We start from the raw sequence: 21,636 nt of genomic DNA on the forward strand, positions 1-21,636 counted from the left end.
CTGGTACTTTATGTACGTAAATTATCTTCCATTCCAGGAACTTGTCTCTCGGTTAGTCCTCCAAAAGGAAGATTCACCCGAACAGCAGCGGCACCGTAGTTCTGGGCCAGGGCTGTTAAGGACACGTGTCACCCTCAGGAGACTGCTGCCCAGTGCAAGAACACTGAACCCGCTTCCAGCTGAGCCCCAGAGCTCCCTGCTGTGAACACATAATCCTGCCTTACCTTTAAATAGGCCATGGTGAGCAGCGGCAATAAAGTAAACGGTACCAAATAGAGGAGGGCAGGCTGGGCTGCCCGGTGAATACGAGAAGCTACTGTTGCAGTTAATAGACCTGTAAAAGAAAAAAGTGACTATAAATACCTTTAGGTTGCATATGAACATTCTAATCATTGCATCCACAAGGAAACGTGGCTTCCTTCCTCACAATTTTAAGAAACAGGCTGTGGAAAAGTTACTTATCTGTGCTTCGCTTTCCCTGAATACGTTAGAAACAAAGAAAACAGTGAATAATTATTCTATTTTAATATTAGGCTGAGTTGAGCCACTTGCTCTAGTTTTGAACCTCACAGACTAAGCTAAGAACAACTCAAACAAAACACAACAAAAGGCGAAGGGGAGGAAGTTGAACACACCACACTGAAATGCTACTCCAGAGCTGGTACCTCTCGAGAACATCAGCCCGAACCCTTAGCCTGAGAAACGGGGAGCTGAGAGGAAGGATGGTGCACACCAGGAATGATTTTCCTGGATACCTGCCCAAAGGGAATGCATGGGGAAAGCTGGGGGGTGGGGTGGGAGGAGGAAGGCTAGTGGTAGGAAATGATCTTTCCATCCTCAGAAGGACTGCGGGAGGTCAGGATATGCGCACGCATGTTCTGACTGTAGGGCTTCTACGTTAGGGAGGAGAGGGATGGCTACATCAATTCGTACACAGCATTCTAGTTGTGACTACTTAGGATTTTCTGTATGTATTAAAATGTCACAGGATCAAAAGCATTAAGAGTAGAATATGAAAATACAGGAAAATTACCCAGATGAATTACCCACAGGTACTCTTGCACTGCATAATCCATCTAGAGACTCCCACATTTTTCCCATAACCCACGTATGAGCTATGACACCTTCTATGCTAGTAAAGTATAAAAAGTTGCTAACAAAAATACACTGATCCTCTCTTTCATCCTCTAAATAAAATTTAAAAAAATCTTAAAAAGAAGACTGTAGAAGGCTTTTTCTCCCTAGACCATGCCAATGAAACCCAAAGAGAGGAGGATTAAAAAAGAACATAAGCGTTCTCTCAAAGCCTCTTTACACTTGCTTTCATCATCTGTTAAACCCACTACGATAATCCCACTTCTGCTCACTAAGCAGCTCTCCATATTAAACTAATTACTCACCTACAAAATATCCAATAAGTGTGCAGTGAAAGTACGAGACCTTCTGCATACGTCCAGAGATGTTCCCTGGTCCTGGGGCACCACAGGAATCGCTGTTGGCTTGCTTTTTGTAGTTATCATAGCGCAGGACAAAGCAGAGCAGAAGACCTGGCATCACAATATCTCCGATCCCCAGCATGGAGAAGTGGCTGCCTGTGGAACTAGAGAGGAACTGAAATTGGGTTCATGCCTCAGACAAAAGGTGACAAGCTCTAGACTCCCCCACTTTGGTTTTGAGCTTTGTTTTGCACATCCCTCCCTTCTACTGGCAAACTTTTATGCAGTAGAAGCTAAATGCTGGCCACTGAGGATTTTTTCCTCGGCGATTTCACCGCCAGCTGAGCTCGGTTTTAAATGTACCCATTTTGACAGTAGTGACATGTTGCTCCAAACCAGTTTATTGCCACCAGCAGTGTTTAAGGTGCTTTTGCTCTTAACTCACTCCATGAATCAGATCCATCAAGTCACTATTTCAGTTGTCTCTCTTCCAAGCGTTGACGGGACGTAGCAGCTGACCATTATCAAACTGTTCGATTAACACTGATAGACACTGCACCTTCATTCCCCTGTACTGGGATCACCTCTAATACGAGGCAATAACTCAGTTTATGGACTTCTCAGATCTTTGGCCTCATTCAGACAACACATGTAGAAAGCTATAGTCTCGCCAGATTCCCATAAAAGAGCCAATTGCTAAGTAAATCAAGAGCTAAAATGGCCCGTTATCTTAAATCCGAGATCTTTTTCATGAAAACGAAGCCAAATCAAGTTATCGCAAAGTTGACAAAATGAACAATTTTGGTCTTATCACCGCAGACAACCAACTCCTAATCTCCGTAATTTCAGCATCCTAACATCTAAAGAAAGAAGAGCGGAGTAAACACGCCAACATAACCTACTGCATAACTTCTGACGCGCTGGAGCTTACTGCCCAGTCAGGCCTACACGTACCTGGTTCAAAACCCGAGACACCAAGGAACTGCTGCAGCAGAGAGATGTGCAACAACCTCCCTCCAACACAGCACCTACCCGGTAAGCCGTCCTTGCTTACATCAGCTTCTAACTCCCTCCCAATCACTTGCAATTACGCAGTAATCAAGACTATAACATCATAATCTGACGTTATAATAAACCTCAGGTCTTTCAAGGATTAGGTCATAAATCCTGCAACGGCAGTCATTAAACTGTAGAACTCACACGTGTTGAAAAGCATATCCTGTTCTGAAGAGCCCACCTTTCACCCCAACTTGGATCGTTTCTGCATGCTGTGAGAGCAAATGCGGGTGTCCGATCCTCACTACTCACAATGTTCATTTTTATCATGAAGACAGAGTGACTAAACAGAGATCTAAGTTGATATTTTCCAACAGAGTTACTACTACTAAAAAGTACAGGGCAGGAAAACTCTTAACACAACACAGTAAAAGAACTGCTGATTTTACCTTGGAAATACAAGTTTACCAGGCAGCGACAGACGAGGAACATCTCTACCCACATTTGGTCCCAGGTGAAGTTTCCGGGATAAAACATCCAGGGGATTATCAGCTGGTTGTGTGGCCACTTTCACCATAACATTGCTGTTAAAGATGTAGGCAGAAAAAAAGACCTACGGAGCAAGGAAATCATCAGAAATGACAAACTGCAATTATAGAGCAGCTCAAAGCTGCAGGTGCTTTTGCTTTGCTTATTCTAGAAAGGAAAGCATTTTGTCCCAATTTTCCGTACACATAGTCTATATGATGATAACAGGCAAAATGTATTTCAAAAATTCAGATAAAGATTTTTACACTACTAATGCTCACGAATAACTGGAATATACTTTCTGATTTCAAGATATCAGATATCGATCAGCATCTTGAGATCCTTCGGCAAAGGATCTGTCTGGACTACAAGCAGGTAGTCCAGGACTACGAAGGCTGGTAACAGGATACTGAAAATATGAGAAAGCTTGGAAGCAGAGAGGAGGTAAGTATGGTGCTCACTCATGAATGGCATGATGCAACACTTGTTTCAAACAGGCTCTTACGCTACAGCTCATCACACTGGGAAACTGACTGCCGGAGCTGGCAGCAAGCGCTCCCCTGAACCAGCACTCGGTGTTACAGAAAGGTAAAATAAAATCCTTTCACTATTACAAAATACATTCTGTCACGTTTCTTGTAAAAGTGCTGCCAGATTTTATGCCAACCTTACTGGCTGTAAATCAGCTTGCATTCCTGTTCTGCAGATTTCGCTGCTAATCAGAAGTTGGCATGTACGGACTGTGTAAGCGCGGATAAGGCTTTGTGTTCACTTGGAAATGCTTGTTCTGATCTTCAGCCAGGCTTTCACAATTTGAGGTCCTATTTTTTTTTAATAAATAATATGCCAAAGTTGAAATATCCTAATCGTGTTTCTGCTTTTGTCAAGTAATTAATGAGGAAATCATTCTGTATCCTGCTGCAGACTTTAACATCTCAGAATGGAGCAATGAAGCTGATCTTCTGGCTGTGCCAGATTTCATCAACTTCATACTAGTACATTTCATGTAAAAATGGCCCAAGGCCCACTACAAATCCGAAGGATAAAAACAGTTTTAGCAAAACCAAACAAAACACTTACCCAAAAGACATCATAAATTAGTAACCCAGAGAGTAGCAAGCAGGAAACCTTCAGGCTCGGCAGCCGAACAAAGGCTATCATTGCAACACACAGGCCCATAGCCAGAGCTACAAAATGCAAGCACATAATTAGTTCGTTAAAAATAGCAAAACAAAACAAAACCCAAGCCAATACCTCCCCCCCAAAAAAACACCCCAAAGAAGCCTCTGTTTGCACCTGTGCGACACTGCAGGCCTTGGATGACTGTCTACTATTTCCATATAGTGAAATTCTTCTTACTAGAGTTAAGAAAAGTCAAAATACATTCAGTAGCCAACTGCAAACATGCTCCCCTGGAAGCAGAAATCCCTCTGCAGGCACAACTGCCCACTCCGCTCAACTTCCACTACCCACCACAAAGAAAAGTTTTTCTGTCTTGTGTTCTAAAGACTCTCCTCTCCTCTGTAAAACACTAACTGCTCAGTTAAAAACAGAAGCAACAAAACAACTTTGAACTCTTTGTACTCTAAACATAAACCTCTACTTTTACACTATTAGGAAGTTTTCTAGTAAACACATAAAATAAACAAAATCCTTGACTCCCAACTCAGAAACAGCACGGTGACACCCCATGTTAGAACATGAAAAGACAAAAACCAACTCGAACCAATCTTCTGCGTGGGCAGGATTGTGTAAGCCCGTCCCAACGCTATGAAATATTATCGTTTAGATATACAGGGATTTCCCAATAACAAAAATCTATGTGAAAGTTTATCTACCAACAGGAAAAAAAAAATACGGGCAAGTCTTTTCCTAATCCCTCTCCCAAGGGTGAGTTTTCAGCCAGACCAACAAGCTGAACAACATGCCGCAGCTCAGCTGTTAGTTCTGTTCCAGGGGGAATTTTGTCAGGGTAGAAAACTAAGATGTTACACTAAAAAAAAAAAAAAAAAAAAAAAATCCCAGTCTTCACATTGGTGTAATTTCCTGCTCCTTTAAGCCTTGCCTTAGCTACCAAGGATACTCAACTGACAACTGAATACATTTCAACTGGTTATAAGCAAGTCCCTAAAGAGATACTTAAAAAACTAAAAGAACTTAAAAAGTAAATCAACTTTATCTGTGATATCAGTATATTTAGAAGGAATAATGGAGCCCTGTTGGGACCAGATTTCACTTAAGTATGCAGACATCTGTAAACAAAATGTATTTGTCTAACATGCCACGGAATTTGTAAAAACTTATAATCCTATTTTGACCAACTGCAACCACAGGGAAAATGGATCCGTTACGTACATGCCCACCAGTGACAACGTGACTGGGCCAAAATTTACAAGTTACCCTTCAGATTCTGACGCTATAGTTCCGCAACTGCAAAACCAACGCTTGCATTTCACATGAAAGATGTGGAGTTCTTCCATCAAAACACCACGGAAACATCTCCATACAGATTCAAGGGCAAAAAGTGCCACCTGACGCCTGCCAGCCCGCAGTGCCCAGGGGCTGCCTCCCAGCAGTGCCTTTGCCAAACCCACCTTATCTTAGAGCACTGACAGGCTTAGCACAACACTCAGTGTCACGGCTGCCAGTTTTAACAAAGTAATGGGATCACTCAGATAAAAACACACCCTAAGTCAAGGTGCGTAACTGGAACCGGCTATAAAATGTAAGCAAACTACTGAAGTTTAAAGAATTTGACACAGCAAAGCAGTGAGAAAAAGAAACACATCCAGTAATTCAATCTTGCCTTCAGTTACAGATGTCCCCTGGCAGAAAAGCAAATACAAGGGAAGCGTCTGTCTCAAATCAAAGAGGTTTCTCTAAAGCCAACGTTGATAATAGCTCAAGCAAGTCTGTATTTAGGAGAGGATTTCCAGGTTATAATTAACTAGAAGTGGAAGTATTTTAACCAGCGTGAAGTTATCTATTGTTCACACACTCTATTTCTCTACCACTGAAACAAACACAGGCACACGCACAAGACACTTCCATCAAACTAAGCAAATACCAGGTGGAAAAGGAGATGGAAAAAAGTTCTTTCGATCCCAGTGAAATACACATGGTAATAATGACGCAGTTTTGCAACTGCTTTAACAAATACCAGTAAATTCAAAGAACAGAAGGGATGCAAATTGCCCGAGAGCAAGTACAAGTAATATGGGCCAAAGTGCAGTCAAACCACCAACAGGCTTCTCTGAATGGAAACCTGCTTCCTTTTCCAGTGAGAAAGTCCAGAAATTGTACGAGAAACAAAGTCATCCATATCCATGCTCGTGGATGGTGCTGACAACCTAAACAAGGCAGATCTCCATGGAAATGTACTCTAAATCATGGAGCGGGAGGGAGGGAGAGAGGGGCAGAGTAGCCACGCAAACAGTAGCTCTGGGCTGGAAGTGCTGGGCAACGGGTTAATGAAGCTGCATAAGAAAGAACCAACTGAAAGGGTTAACCTTCCGTTAAGGTGAATTAACTTCAGAATCCCTGCAATAGCTATTAACACACTCCTTACGGAATAAGGATGTTCTGAGGATTAGGAATATTCTTGCATATTTGGTGAGACTCTCCAGACACAGCGTATTTTTCAGCTTCACTGCACTACTGCGCCCAGAACAGACGACACCACGGAGGTGCCAGCAGTGTGGTGCCTGGTTTACAAAGCACTATGCAAGCTGGCAAAGCTCAAACTGCCCCACAGGCCACTGGCTGACCTTCGAAAGAGCAGGTATGAAGTTCTCATCTAATGATGTTCCTATAAAACTCTCAAAGCATATTTGAAGGAGTGGGAATCAGAACACATGTCATGACGCAGCCTCTGCCCCACTGCCACAGCAGTTCCTGGGGTATCTGTGACTGTTCAGCTCACTCTGTAGCTATAGACAGACACTGCACACATCTAGAGCATTCATTCTGATTCCAGCTATTTGCACTATTTAGGAAAGCTTTTAACCAGGCTTTACCAGGGGACAGTGACCATCCTGGATGATTCTGCCATCAAACAATCTGCTCTGAGAAATAAAGCATTCCAAGATCTATAAATGTACATCATCATATGCCAGAACAACCTCCTGGAGACAATATCTGCTCACTCCATCCTATGAAATGTCCCTGGCTTCAGAAACAGTTCAACCAACTACTGTGCAGAGGGGGGAATTGTAGTATTTGAGCAACGGAGACTGCTCTGGCAGGAACTGCCACACCTCAATTTTGTAAGGACTGGAAACTATCATGAAGTATTTCCCCTCCTTTTAACTCGGCTCTGAAGTAGAAATACTCTCTCACAAAGAGAGAATCAACAGCACAGCAACAAACCACACGCACCAAAATCGGGGTGTACTGGAACAAACGCCTCCCTCCAGCCACCAGCCCAGGCGACGCGAAGCGTGTTCACAATATCTGTTTCATTTTCTGCTGACGGCGAAACAGAAGATCATCCCTGAGCGGGTGGGGAGGTGGAGTGAGATCTCAGCACCCAGCAGCTGCCGGGCGCTGGCTGAACGACCACGAGTGCTCCGCTGGCACGTATTTCCGAGCAGTGCTTACTGCCTGCGTTTCCCTCCAAACAAGATTATCCGTGGTCTCAAGTACCCAGTTACAGGGAAGCAAAGGGGAAAGGCAGAGACGAGGTGATCCCCTCTTGCAGCAGCACACTACAAGGCATAAAACCGTAGAGTGTGTTTCCCTGATGAAGGGCACTAAATGCTGTTCTCTGTTCAATGTCACTGACAAACGTTAATTTAATTGGATCTGAACAAACGACAGCAGGCTTACCTATATAGTACAAGCTCTCGTAATATAAACTACATAAAATACTCCAAAGCTCGACAGTATCAACACAATTCAGCAAATCATAAACAACCACCAGGAGAAATAAAACCCAGAAACCACTCGGCACCAGTAGTTCAGTACTCTGCAGATTAATTACCTCAAAGCCTGCTATTTCAGACTGAAGCACTCACAAAAATAGCTGTTGTTAAGCAAATGCTCCTGCCAATATCTCAGTGCAGATAAACCTTTTCAGATTTTGTCAAAATCCACATCTGATCCTCTATTTAGCTTTGTAGCTACTGCAGATCAAAAAAATCGCCCTTGATTTCGCGGTGGGCTACTCCACTTGACACAAAACAAAACATCCGCATTTTTTCATTTGGTTTCTGGGTACTTTAAAAGGTATTCCCTAACATGCAACAGGTGGAACTTTTAAAGGAGAAAAAACCCTGAATGAAACATAACACCCATATACAAAAGAAAGAATTAAGGTGCCATGACAGGTTTCAGTGCTACGGATGTTCTGCTGCTGGTATCCGATTTAGGAGGAGCTGGAAAGCTGATGCGATGTATGTTTTCTATGGCAACAAACAATTGCAAGAGCAGTTAATGTTGTCCCAGCTATTTTTCCTCAAGCAATCACCACCTCAGGGTGCCATTTCATGAGATGTCCTAAGCCAATTTAGCTGCCTGACACTGCTGAGAAGTGGAGGTCCTGCTCCCTTTCCTATGATACCTATTCCATCCTCTCAGATCCCATCATGCTGCCACTTACCTTTTGCCAAATTTAGCTCAAACCTGACTGCACAATAATCCAATTCATCTCACTGCAGCAGCAGAAAAATAGCCTGGCAAAAAAAAAAGAGTACGCTGCCATTCTAGTGAGCTGAATCAGTTTACCATGCGATTAAATGAGTGCCAGAGCTAGCACAAGAGATTTGGAAGGCAGGAGGGGAGGAGGAAAGCTCCTTTTCGGAACAGTAAGCTGTGAATTCAGTTCAACCAGCATGAAAAAAAAAATAATAAAAAAAAAAAAATATCACGCCTTCAAGCCAAGTGGATGCCTGCCAGCTTCACCCATCTCACCATCCCAACTGGCAAGCATCAAAGAGATCAAAGACAACTAGCTACTGTGAACTGTCTCACAACAAATTATTTGATCATCTGAACGAAAAAACAAGATGATGCATTGCAAAAATTAACCAGATTGCTAAGATCAAGTTATGATTCATAAACAACCACTGTTTCTACACATCTTTAACTACAACTGGCGATCCACCCTACATCACACAGGTGCAGAATATCTTTCATGAGTGTTCTGGCACTTCCTTGGAAGCTTTTACAAACCAGAAAAACAGGTGTCCCAAACACTACCCTGGCATGTTCCCGACAGCAGTTGTTTCCAGGGAGTCTACCACACAATATTACAACTCAGCAAACCATTAACATTAGCAAATTTCAGCAATCATCACCAGGTGACTGGATGTGTCAGAACAGGCACAAACCAGGAGTAAAATCCCTTAATTCACATACTCACCATCCATGAGGAGCCAGTGGCCAGTTAGGACCCAGATAAGGACAAGCATCACAGACAGAGAAAATGAGAGCAACTCAGCAGCAGTGAAACGCCCGCAGCAGCCAAAGGAAATCCTAGGAACAACATATAAACATTAGCTAGAAGACTTTATGTTTCCATTTAAAGAACAGAAAATGGTCGCTGTTGGAATGAGGCTCAACTGCTGATGAAAGATGCCAAGAACAACTGAAGGGAAGTTCCTTTGCCACAAATAGGTACCAAAACAGCAACAAAATAAAAGCTTTCCTCACATTCAAACGACATGTGTAAAGCCTGAACTACAGAGATGGAAAACACTCTGGAAATCCTGGCACCTCTCTAGAAATTGTTACCATGAATGCTATTTCCTAGCACCGTCTAAGATAGTGCTTTTTGCAACATGAACCCCAGTCACACGGTAAAAAAAATATTAGTTTCAAAACATGACAGTAACAACTGTAATTTTCACTACTGTAACTACAGCCTCTGAAAGAGTCAGTATTAAAATCCACAGTCCAATGTGAACAAACCTAAAAATCCAATACCAAATCCCAAACTCCGAAATCTCAACCAAAACAAGCCAAACTTCTTAAAAACCACTGTTGGGAAATCTAGTCCCCTGCAATGGTACTGCAATTCCCAGGCTGGCGCCTGCGTGACTTGCAGAAATTATGCTTCCTAATTTCAAAGTGGAAACGTGGTGTTGGCACAAAAAATATGCACAAACATCATCCCTGAAGCCTTGAGGTTAACGCACGTAACCAAAGACTGTTAAAGAATTCTCATTAAAAGAAATAAATACAACATACAAGAAGAGGAGGAAAAGATTTCTCAAGTCCTTACTTGTTTTGAGGTGAACAAGGCCGTGTTAAGTACTGGCACATCGGGAGCAGAAGGAAAGCAAAAGCTATTGTTGCAAGTACTAGGAAAAGAAGAACAGGTAATATTAGTATGTTCAGACCTAAATTCTACAGTACACAAACAAGCTTCTCCAATTTGAAAAAGCTCTTGCAACAACGTCCTATTATCATATGCTGCAGTATTATTAAAGCAAGAGCAGCTCAAGGCTCCAAGGTTTTCTGCAGAACTTCTATTGTTAGTATGCTTTCAAACTTCAATCAAAATAAAAGCTCTCAAAGGAATGCAATGCCTCATCCTCAAACCTTAAAAAAAAAGTCTTAAAGCTATTCATGATCATGTCAGCAAGAAAAACAGTTTTCAAATATTCCGAGAGCCAAATAAAAATGAAAGAACTTACTACAAACTGGTTGTGAGGTTCTTTTAAAATTCTTCCACATATGACACAGACTAAGTCAGCATAATAAAAGTTTTTTCCACCTTTTAACTGAGATAGTCATTTTTTTCCCCCATCTCACTCAAAACCCTTTATTCATTACTGAAACACAGTATAACTTAAAATAAGTTATATCTAATAGCTGGCAACTTAAATTTGTTAAAATACAAAGTGCTTTAAGCTTTTGAAAACAGGACAATAAAAATACATAAATATCCAAATCGACTATTTCCATAAATATTTTCTTTTTCAAGAAGCATACTTATCCCACCCACGCATTTGTAAAAATGTGCAGTAACTGCTGGTATTTATAATCATTTTTCCTTCTAGTGTTTTTAAAAATAATAGCACTGAATTTGTCCTAAGGACTGTTTAAAAGGCTGAAGAGGGAGGGCGTGGAGACAGGGACATGTCAGCAGCACGCATCCAGAACTGCTGCAGCAAGAACCAACTGAAATGCTCAACATTTTCTGCATGCTGCAAATCAAATCGTTGTGCTGTTCTCTACTCAATTCCATAAAAAGCTGGGATGATTGTTGGTTTTTAAAAGGATTTTTTTTTCTGTCTCTTCTCAAATGAAGATGATGGAAATAAACATTCTCTTTAGTACATAGCTTAAGCCAACTGGAGAAAAGAAACTGGTTTGGTCAAATCACATCCTTCCACTCCTCAATTCTGCCCTTTCTAGTGGGAGGAAGAGTTAAAAAAGATTAATTTATTTTAAAAAAATAAAATAAAAACAGCACCATGGAAACTCACAGTTCTATCAATATTTCAGAAAGGAGGAAAAAAAAAAAGCAGAATGGGTAGGGAAAAACGAAGAGTGTTCCAACTCCGCACACATTGAACTAGGAACCTTTTCAGAAGTGCTTGGCAAAGAACGCTGCACAGCGGAACCTGTGCCCCTGTTGCCCCAGGTCCTGCATGCCTCGCTGCCTGCCTGCCCTGCTCTGCCTCCAGCGCAGTGGGACTGATCCCTCCACACCCCAGTCCGACCCTCTTTGCCCCTGGAATCTCTTCCTTCCCCTTTCTCCTCTCCTGCTCTTCTCAGGAGGGAACGCTGCGCCTCCCTGGCATCCCCAGCCACTGCCAACCCAAAGCTGGGCTTGTACAGAGCATGTAAGAATGAAAAGTAATCACATATATAGGCAGTGCCCACTCTCAATCTCCTTCCTGACTGTCCAGGCTTCCAGTCATAAGCTTTCCCTTCCCTCTAGCCTCAATACCCATTATTCAACCAGCAGTCCCCTGGCTGTCCCCTGTCTGCAGGCAACACGCCAACTCCTCAGCTCTGCCCGCTGCTCAGCAGCTGCTGGCGGCCCCGGGCTGTTCGCCGTACCCACCCTTGCTCCTCACGCTTCCCTCAAAGGCCCAGCTTTGCAGACGGAACATTTAAGAGCAGTTTAAGAAACCAGCCATCAGCTGTAATTCAGAAGTGTCCCCACATCGGCCTCTAAAATCTAAAAAAAGAGGATGCAAAATAACACTGCTTGAGCTTCAGGGGTCAGAGGGATCAATCCCACAGCTCCCAAGTTCCCAACTTCAGCAGGGTCCGTGTCCTGCCCCACAGCCTCTAACAGAGCTTTGCATTTTAGAGGTTCTGGGGCCAAAGTTCCCTGCACCTAATGACATCCTCTGATGCAAGACCAAGGCAAAGCACAAAAGCATCATAAAACCAGCTTCAGGAATAAAGATACCCAAGTGCACTAACCCAAACAGACTCAATCCTCTTAAACCTGCAACAAGCCCCAACTGACAAAATATTATCTCATTACACACCACAAGTGTTACAAATAAAGTTAGAAATGTCAAGGTCCTTCTGGAAACAAACGGACCAATAAGCCTAAGAAATTAAAATTTGTCTTTTGTCATAAATCTTCCCTTATAATATCTTATATATACACATGTATACATATTCCCCTAATACCTAGCACATAGTAGAATTTATCTGAAGTAATAATTTATTTTTAACGAGAGAACACATGTGTCACAGGTCAGAGTTACAGAAGCAGCGTTCTGCAGACCTGTACAAGTGTGCCTCCAGAATTAGGCAGGAGTCTCGAGACTCGCGTCAAGAGCAGAGATTTAGATTCCACCCATCAACATCAGCCCTCTTTAAGAGGCTGGAGAGGATGCATAGCTCCGGAGTTAGATCACGAGGGAAAAGCCTGCCTTGCATATACATGAAGCAGGAGAGGATGAGAGGTGTTTAGGGACTTAAAAATCGTCACAGGCTTAGTATGTGGACTGAGGAGTACAATTTTTAAAAGCTGATGTAAATTTGGAGCAGTAGGAAGAATCTTGCTACCCTGAACAGCAGCTGGTCTCTTGAAGAGCTTCAAAAAGATCAGAAGGCCAAAATTTTCCAAAAATCAAAGCCTTGGTAATTACTTAAATAACAAAATGTAAATAATAATAAACAGGATCAGAGGACTTGCAATGTATTCGGGGACAACCATTTCATTTTTGTTCTAAATTCAAGCAGCGCAAAAGAATAATACCCAAAACACTAGTGGGACCAGAAGTACCCTTGAAACAAAGGAAAACTGCATAATGGCAAAAATCAAAATTAAACTAGGAAAAGAAGTCTCTGGATAGAATCTGCAGAGTTATACTCTGATCCTATAAAGTATCTGAATTATGAAATACCATGTACAGTTCTGAGCACTGATTTATAAACAAGTGAACTTTACGTAAAGTAATACACCCAGCATCTTTCAAAACTCTGGCAACTGATAGTTCAGTAGGTTTAGCAAATCTCCAAGTGGAAAATACTTCTCAAATAATACTGGTCATTGTATTTATAGCTACAGAGACACGAAAATACAACTGTGAAACCCGATGAGTTGGGTTTTTTAATGTACTATGACATCTATTATAATTCTTATCAACCATATTTAATTACATCAACGCTTTCTGTTCTATTCCAGTTCTTACAAAGAGAAGAAAACTCAGTCACCTGCTGTGCATATTGTAAAGACAACTTGAACTGAATCAAAGAAGAAGAACATAACTAGGAGGGACACCGACGCTCCGATCGGCAGGAACAACGCCTGGGTAGAATCAATGGTTTGAATACCTGCAGGAGAAAGAGAGTGACATTTAACTGGGGCTATTTTTTACCACACACATATTGAAGCCTGTCCTCACCAATACAATTGAGGTCTCTGACAATATATGTCTTTTTTCTTGTGCTATAGATAGAATGAATAATGAGTTTTAAAAAATTAACATTATTTAGGGATCAGGAATCATATAGCAACTATATATTTGCTTCATTTCACACTGAGCAACATAAACGTGTTGAACAGAGAAGTTTCATTTAACCTCTCAGCCCGAGGTAAAGAGCCTGACCAACATCTGGGCTGCAGACAGCGTTAGGCTGACCCAGCTCATGCAAAGGGTGTCACAGCTTCAAATTCCACTTGGGTGAAGGCCACCATGCACTTAAATCGTATCACTGATTGCAATCACCAGATAACATCAAGCCTAACAATAAAGGGCAGTTTTCAATAAACACCCACGTCCTTTACCTGCTTATGAAACTACCAACTCAGCTCCACCTGCACTATAATCGCCTCTTGTGATAAAAAACAGCAAAAATTCATGCTCACTTTTTATAGTTGGATGCAATTTTAAACAGTGCAGAGATATCGAAGTATTTTATTCTTATTATTTCCCCCACCTCAACTGTGCAGTGTGACTACTCAGGATATTAATAATGAGACAGCATATTTTTTTACTATATTTTACCACGAGTTCTTAGAATTACTAACAAAACTGAGAAAATCAGGCTTTGAAAAGCCCACCTACCCTCATAACTTAATACTTAACCAGTCCTGTAGCTGTTTTTACATTTGATCGTGAGAGAGGGGAAAAGAAGCCGTTAAGTAGTAAACCAATTAAAATACAAGACATATGTATACCTGTAGAGCATTAAAATAACAGGTTGTCACTTGATAAGAAGTCTTCAAAACGTCTCCAATGAAAAATTAATACAAGACTCAGACCTAGACGACGTCTAAAACCAGCTTAACATCACTGCACTATCCCAAAATAATTAGACACTGCTGAATGAAGCAGTCACAGAATTTTACTGATAAGCTTTTAAATTATCAAGCAAAACATCTGTGCATATGTGTGTACGCACGTATACACAGACCTACACATACAAATACATATACACACACTGAGAACATGTCTATTTTATTTTTTTTTCTGGGAAGACCAGTAAGTTGTCTCAATAACGTTGCCTACACAACTCATAGTTACCAATGCACCCGAGCACATCAGAAAACCTCAAACAAGCACGAAATAACCACAACTTAGTATCCGTCTTCAGTACTTAACCATTTTCATAAAAGAAAAGCTAAACAAAGAGCCATGACACCTGGACTGTATGGTCATTTATTAGTTCAGGTCATGGATCTATTATTCTTAAGCATAAGTAGCACAAAAAATTTTAAAAATAAAAAGCAGAACTCAGTCACTTGGGATTTCTACATTACTGAGGTCTGGTACAAAAGGGTAAAGTACAATACAGGCAGTCCAGCGATGACAGTGTGAAGACACAGAAATTCCTGTGTTCTATCTGTGACTTAGATCTACTTCCTTCTGCTTTGAGAAACAGCATTCATTCACATGCCCTTCAACTTCCCAAGGGAAAAAAACAAACAAAACAAAACCCAGAAATGACATACTACAAACCACCTTAGCATACGGGAATTTGTGCCTGCAGTGTTAAGTGTCAAAGTTCTTCATTTCGTTTCTGATCATTTTGACAGCGAATCCCCTTAATGTGCTTATTCCCCAGCCCCAGACTGTCTTCTCTCACTTCCCAGATCCAAAAGCCTCAACTGTTCATTGCTCAATCAACAAGCACAATAACCTCTTTGCTCTGTGTTGTCAACAGAAGCAGTGCTCTGACAACTATGTAAATTCCAAGAGTCTATAAATTAAAAAAAAAAGGCAAAAAAATTAAAAGACACATGCAACATACGCTATTTATTTTATAATTTTTAAGCTATATTTCTTACCTTAAACAAAGCAACCTTAGCATTCAGGGTTTTGTGCACAGGGCTGCTCACCTCTCTCTCTCCTGTCTTCTAAACTTGCTGAAACCATTCTAGAGCTTATTCTTAGAATATGGCCACATAAATTGCTAGAAATTAAACTCAGGTATGAATTTACAGCACACTACGTACAACGCATTCCACTCGAACTGTTTGCATACATATTTTTACCTGCAAAACAGTGCATCTCAAAAGGCCAAGCTGTTTGGAATCTATTTATAGATTACAGAGGGGACAATCACCACGTAGGAGCTGACATGTTCATCCCCACTCTGAACAGGTTGTGTGTAGACACGTATTTTGTTGTCCATTATAAATGAATTGCCCAAAGCCATGTGAACTCTATACTTCAATTTCTCTATTGCTAAAGCTGAATCATCCTTACAGACTTGTTAGCACACTGTGAGATCTCTCGTTGCTTACGGACTGGCTAATAAATACATCATAGTGATAAACACCAGAGACAAATGACATTCCCATCTCGTAACTGCATGGTGTTTTTTTAAAAAGTAAAGCTGTTTCCATTTCCAGTAAAACCTGACAAGATGCACAGCATGCAATTTCTATGCGTTATGGAAACGTTGCGTGGACGTTTTAAATTTAGCTTCCACGGGCATGAACTAGGTAGCAGGGTTAGCGCACAGCAAGACAGTAAGTGCCCAGGGAAAACAGTTCCATCGGATCAGGTGAATCTACAAAACACGTAGCTGAAACACAGAGAGATGAAGCAAAAGAAGATGCAGCACAGTGAAGTGATGAAAGAAAGATAAGGAGTAAAGCTAACCCTTACTGTTATTGGTGCTGTTGCCATTAAAAGACCCAGCTGCGCTGCTATTGTCTTTCTCTTTGTCTTGATTCTCAAAGTCCATGTTAAGAGACCTGCAGGAAACAAAGCAAACTTAACAGGCAAGTTTCAAACTCCTATTTAGGCTCCTCAGCTACGGCCTCATGACCGTTCAACCACGGCAACCTCTCCCTGAAAAAGCCCTTTAATGCTGGTTATTAGAAAAAACACCACACACAGAGGAAAATTAAAAAAAAAACAAACAAACTTATAGTTAAGGATGAAGCACCAAATTACACAGTTTCTAACAGTGAGACTAGGCACCTTGGTTTCTGAACTGCTAAGTGTTAACAACGAACCACAACAAAGATATTTATCAGCTTACTGGCAGTAGAACATGATGGAAACGCAATAAATGTTTGAAGTCTCTGATGTACATGACCTCTTTCCAACTTCTCATTTTGATCCTTTCCATGCAAATTTAACTACTGGGTTTCATTTTAAAAATATTATCTCCTTCCTCTAAATCTTGCTACGAATGCTGACCAAAACTAGCTTCTAAGTACTTGTCTGCTGAATGGAAGGTCTTACTTAATTGAAAAAGTTTCAGCAAAGCCTAGAAAGTAACCAGATACATATTTTAGATACAGGCACAACAGAGGACTAGAGGAAGCTCTGAATAAATAGTACAATTCGATACAGCTTAATGCATCCATAGGAGCCAACAACATTCCCCTATGTACCAGCTCAGCTCTAATTGATTCATCTCTTCATTTTGATATACACACTTTAAAAAAAATCCAAAATAACAGTGTTCTACTCCTTTTGCCACAGTCTTTGACTTTGATGCAACTTCTAAATTATATTATAATAAATTTTGGCACAACTTTCTGAAACGGGGAAATTTCATTTCAGGTCTGTTTTGGCCAGCAGTATCATAGAATGATTAGGGTTTGAAGGGACCTCAAAGATCATCTAGTTCCAAACCCCCTGCCATGGGCAGGGACACCCTCCACTACACCAAGTTGCTCAAAGCCTCATCCGACCTGGCCTTGAACATTTCTATCGTTAAATTCTAGGTTGGTTTATATAAAAATACTAGCAATCAAGCTTACCATGATAGTTTCTCATTCTAATACATGCATGTTATCCATGACTTAGCTGCAGATTTATTTATTCAAATAAGCTATAGAGAAGCACCAGAAGCACTGTACAGCTCCTGTCTTATGTCTGCAGCAGCATCAAATACCAAGTATTTCAATAAAACTTCCAGGTCAACAGGCATTAAACTCCTTTTCAAGTTGAGCTGTGAGTAACTGCACTACGCAAAGTAAACAAATTTTATTAATTTGTCAGACAAGTAAAAAATACACCATAATCTTCTATACAATTCTATAGGAACCAGAGTTTCTTCATTTTAGTGCGTAAGTCACCTGCTGCAATGCACAGGTGAGCAATTCTGTGCTGCAGTCATACAACCTGAAATCGAGCACATATAGGTCTATAGTACCAAGACGGGTGCAGTGTGTTAAAGAAAGAGGGGGTTGAGCAGTTTCACTGTGTAAAACAAAAACAACAAAAAAAGGCTTTTCCAGTCTAAAACGGGTTTATTTCTTCTTTTCTTCTGCTTCTGTTATGCAAGCGCTCCCCAAAAGTCGTATGAAATTAAAGCAGCCTTTGGGCTCAGGTGAAATATGAAGAAGCTTCAACCTCAGACACATAGTACTTCTACACAGATTGTGGATCATCAACTAAAAAGTTATCAAAAATACAAAGAGGCAGGGGAGAACACTAAAATCCTAACTTGTTCTAAAGATCCCTCTGCTCTGCATCTTGTTTGGGGTGCCTTTATCCTTCATTCACGCTTCCTTTTTCCCCATTAATGCAGTAACACTCTATCCCAGCCGAAACCAGGACATAGCCTCATAATTTTCCTCTCAAGCTATAAAAATCCAGGAGGAGGCTGACAACCCTCCAGGACTTGATCCAAGATTCAGCCAAACAAGATAATTCTTTTTTCAGAGCAGTATTTCTTTCCTCTCCAAACTAGTGCAGTTTAGCATGAACTTCACACCATCATTCTCCCAGTGGCATCGGACAACTCGTAACTGAAGGGATTCCTATCAGCAAAGAAAACTGGAAAGAGACTATTAGATCTACTGCTCATAAACAACTTCACCCCTTTTTCTTTCATTGCAATAGTGTCAGCAATTATTACTTTATTACCTATAAACATCCCTACCCCAAAAGTAAGCATAAATTAGGAAATTATTTTCACTTAGCAACACAGCTTCTCCGAGATCCAAGACAACTTCTGAATAATCTCCAACCATTTTATGATCTCGCCCTTCCCCTTCCCTCTGCTGCAAATTATCACTAACGTAATAAAAAAAGTTGAGAAGTGATCACTAAAATACCCTCCAAAAAAGTTGAAAACTATATTGTAAAATGAGATACACTGAAAACTACTGGACTGTAAAGAAATCACAAGCTGAGAAATATTTGCTTTTTTGTTCAAGTTTCTGCTGGGCTTCCAAAGGCAACGTTCAGTCAGCACTCCCATCAGGCAATGACCTACACAGTTCCTCCTCCTGCGGGTCCTCGCAGTTCAAGTTGGTAGGATTTCTAGCACAATGTTTCAAAGCAAGCACGGCTCAGCCTCCCACAGGGAACCACTCAGTGGGGTTACTCCGAGGCCAAAGGAATGAGTAAGCGGCTGGCACACTATTATCATGAAAGTTCAGATTCAACTATGGATCACTTCCACTGCAGAAATGCTTCAGGAAAACCCTGCAGGAGAATATTCTTATGAAACAATGGAGGAAATATGAAAGCAAGTATGTATCTATAGAGAAGCTTGCAGGTGCCATATATTCTTACTCTATTTAGTGAGGACAGCCACCCGTCTTAACAGCTGTAGGACTATAAGAATTGTGGGTTGCCACAGAATTCCCAGATTTATTGCTCTAAATAAAAAAATTACAATCAGAATCAGTCCTTGACCTGAGACGGTTTAATTCAACTAAATCTCAATGCATGTTACAGAGAGAGCGCCTAAAATGCGTGTGTGCTCTAACACTGCAGCAGTCGCTTCTAAAATGCTGCTGTGAGATTAAAGGACAAGTTCCAATGCAAGACGTGGAGTGGGAATAAGAACAGGGGAAACAATAGCAGAAAGTGCACATAGAAACGTTTTCACTGCCTAAAAGGAGTAAGAATGCCTGAGTCCCACGTCTCTGATAGGAACATCTCACCTTCAGCAGCTATTTTATGTGCACCCTCTCGTGTGTGCACCTGTGCAGACAACCTTTGTAGCATTCGGTGAGAAGGTCTGTCCAAATCCCCAATTCCACCCGACCAGCACTGGGACTGTAGATGCTCATGAACTCCACAACCTTTCTCTTTAAGTTTTATTGTGAAATATGTATCCTGATTTCTGTAAACGCCAAGTTGTGAAGCCAGCCATCAGGACACCGTTCAAACTATCTTCTATTTATGCATGTATTTTAGGTACCCAAAGCCTAGAGAAGAAGACACCAGTTTCATCCCATGCTTCTTGCTTTGGTTTAAAAGCAGATACTTGAACAGGTAGATTCTGGGTTAAATCAGGCTTTACATAAGCTGAGAGACCATGTCTGGGTATGTGATAGGATAGAAAAAGATTTAGCTGTTACCTGCCTGCAAGGTAACCCTAACATTTAAATCTGAGAAGCCCTTGGACAAGAACAGGTGACTGTCTTGCTAGAACTCAGAGAAAACAACCTATTTCAAGCTAAGCTCACCTCTTTAAAAATCCTTAACTAACACGCATACAGGCATGCTCCAGTTTACAGCTTGTAACTGTTTGAAAGATCATACTTGTCTCTCTGACAGCCGACAATAAATGTATATCAAGTATATCTCAAGGACTGAGCGACAGCCAGGATGTATATGGGAGAGATACTCAGAAGGGCTTCAAGCTAAAATTCCCGACCAAGCACAAATGTAGGAGGAAGTGCTTGTTCATACACAGCAAGAGAAGTGGGAACTCGACTCTATACACTGTACTTCGTTCTGAATGCAGGCTTTACCCATCATCTATCAGACATTCTTCTGAATATCTTGGGGGGTTTCAGTGGGTTTTTTGTTTGTTTCGGTTTTGGACAAACACTGCTTGTATGAATATGGACAGCAGACCAAGGCTTGTCTTTGTTCCCCTGAAACCTCTTGCACTAGATTAGATCCACCATGCACGTGGATTTTATCCTAATGACTCACCCACCCAATTCTTTCTGATCCTATTACTGCACTTCTGTTTAAGTCACTTGCCAGCAAATAACTATTTGCTTCTTTTCAGACTGGAGATCAGAACCCAAACCCGTTTTCTGCAACGTGAAGGTGAACTAAGGAGCACTATTTGCTTTTCATCTTAGGATAGCTCCATTTGAGATGAAGCACTCAAATCTAGATGAAGACATCACTGTTGTCATTTAAGAACAAGCACCCTAAGCCATTACTTCCGTTTTTCTGGCAAGTCACTTTTCTGTGAAAATCCACCCACTTTACTGGAAGTTTTTATTTTACTACTTCAGAAATTTCCAGATGAATGTAATTTTGCAACGTACTACCACACCTGAATTTCTTAAATAACTTAATTGTGTCTTAGACCCCTTTGTTAACACCACTTTACAATCTTCTGTAAAAAACTGCTTTTGACCTGACCTCACTTGCTGACCAAACGGCACGGGAATTTGTCCAAGTCGCCACTTTAACTGTGAGTTTCAGCTCAGACATCTGCTAAAGAAACTATCTATAGGAAATTAATTAGGAAATTAATTTTAAAACGATGAGACCCTATCTTGGTCTGTAATAGCTTGCATCTTGGGGTCTTCAGGATCCATGCAAAAGAAGCAGACTAGAACAGGGCATTTCCTCAATTTATTCATATCCATCACTTTTCTACTACTTCATCCAGTAAGTTAGATTGTCCTGAAGTTCGCAGCCCTTACTACACGAGCGGTTTTAAACGCAAATCATAGGACAAGACGGTAAAACAGCATGTGTACGTGAGAACAGGATGGCAAACAGTAGGTGAAAGCTAAGAGCAAGGAGCTCTGGGAAGGGCAGGCAATTCAAGTTCAAGCACTCCTGCTATTTTATATTGCATT

General features: G+C 41.1%; 1 protein-coding gene across 1 annotated transcript in view; it reads right to left on the reverse strand.

Moving 5' to 3' along the window:
- Window positions 1-21,636, reverse strand: part of SPPL3 (signal peptide peptidase like 3) — a 60,759-nt gene that overhangs the window by 1,514 nt on the left and 37,609 nt on the right. Inside the window, exons 3-10 of the mRNA XM_086623392.1 lie at window positions 16,496-16,584; window positions 13,593-13,712; window positions 10,183-10,261; window positions 9,322-9,434; window positions 4,041-4,147; window positions 2,882-3,045; window positions 1,401-1,600; window positions 225-334 (exon numbers count right to left, since the gene is read on the reverse strand). Coding sequence (XP_086479518.1) covers window positions 225-334; window positions 1,401-1,600; window positions 2,882-3,045; window positions 4,041-4,147; window positions 9,322-9,434; window positions 10,183-10,261; window positions 13,593-13,712; window positions 16,496-16,584 — 982 coding nt within the window. The remainder of the gene's footprint in view (window positions 1-224; window positions 335-1,400; window positions 1,601-2,881; window positions 3,046-4,040; window positions 4,148-9,321; window positions 9,435-10,182; window positions 10,262-13,592; window positions 13,713-16,495; window positions 16,585-21,636) is intronic.

The sequence above is a fragment of the Tauraco erythrolophus genome, chromosome 19 (assembly GCF_009769465.1).
Source record: "Tauraco erythrolophus isolate bTauEry1 chromosome 19, bTauEry1.pri, whole genome shotgun sequence".
NCBI lineage: Eukaryota > Metazoa > Chordata > Aves > Musophagiformes > Musophagidae > Tauraco > Tauraco erythrolophus.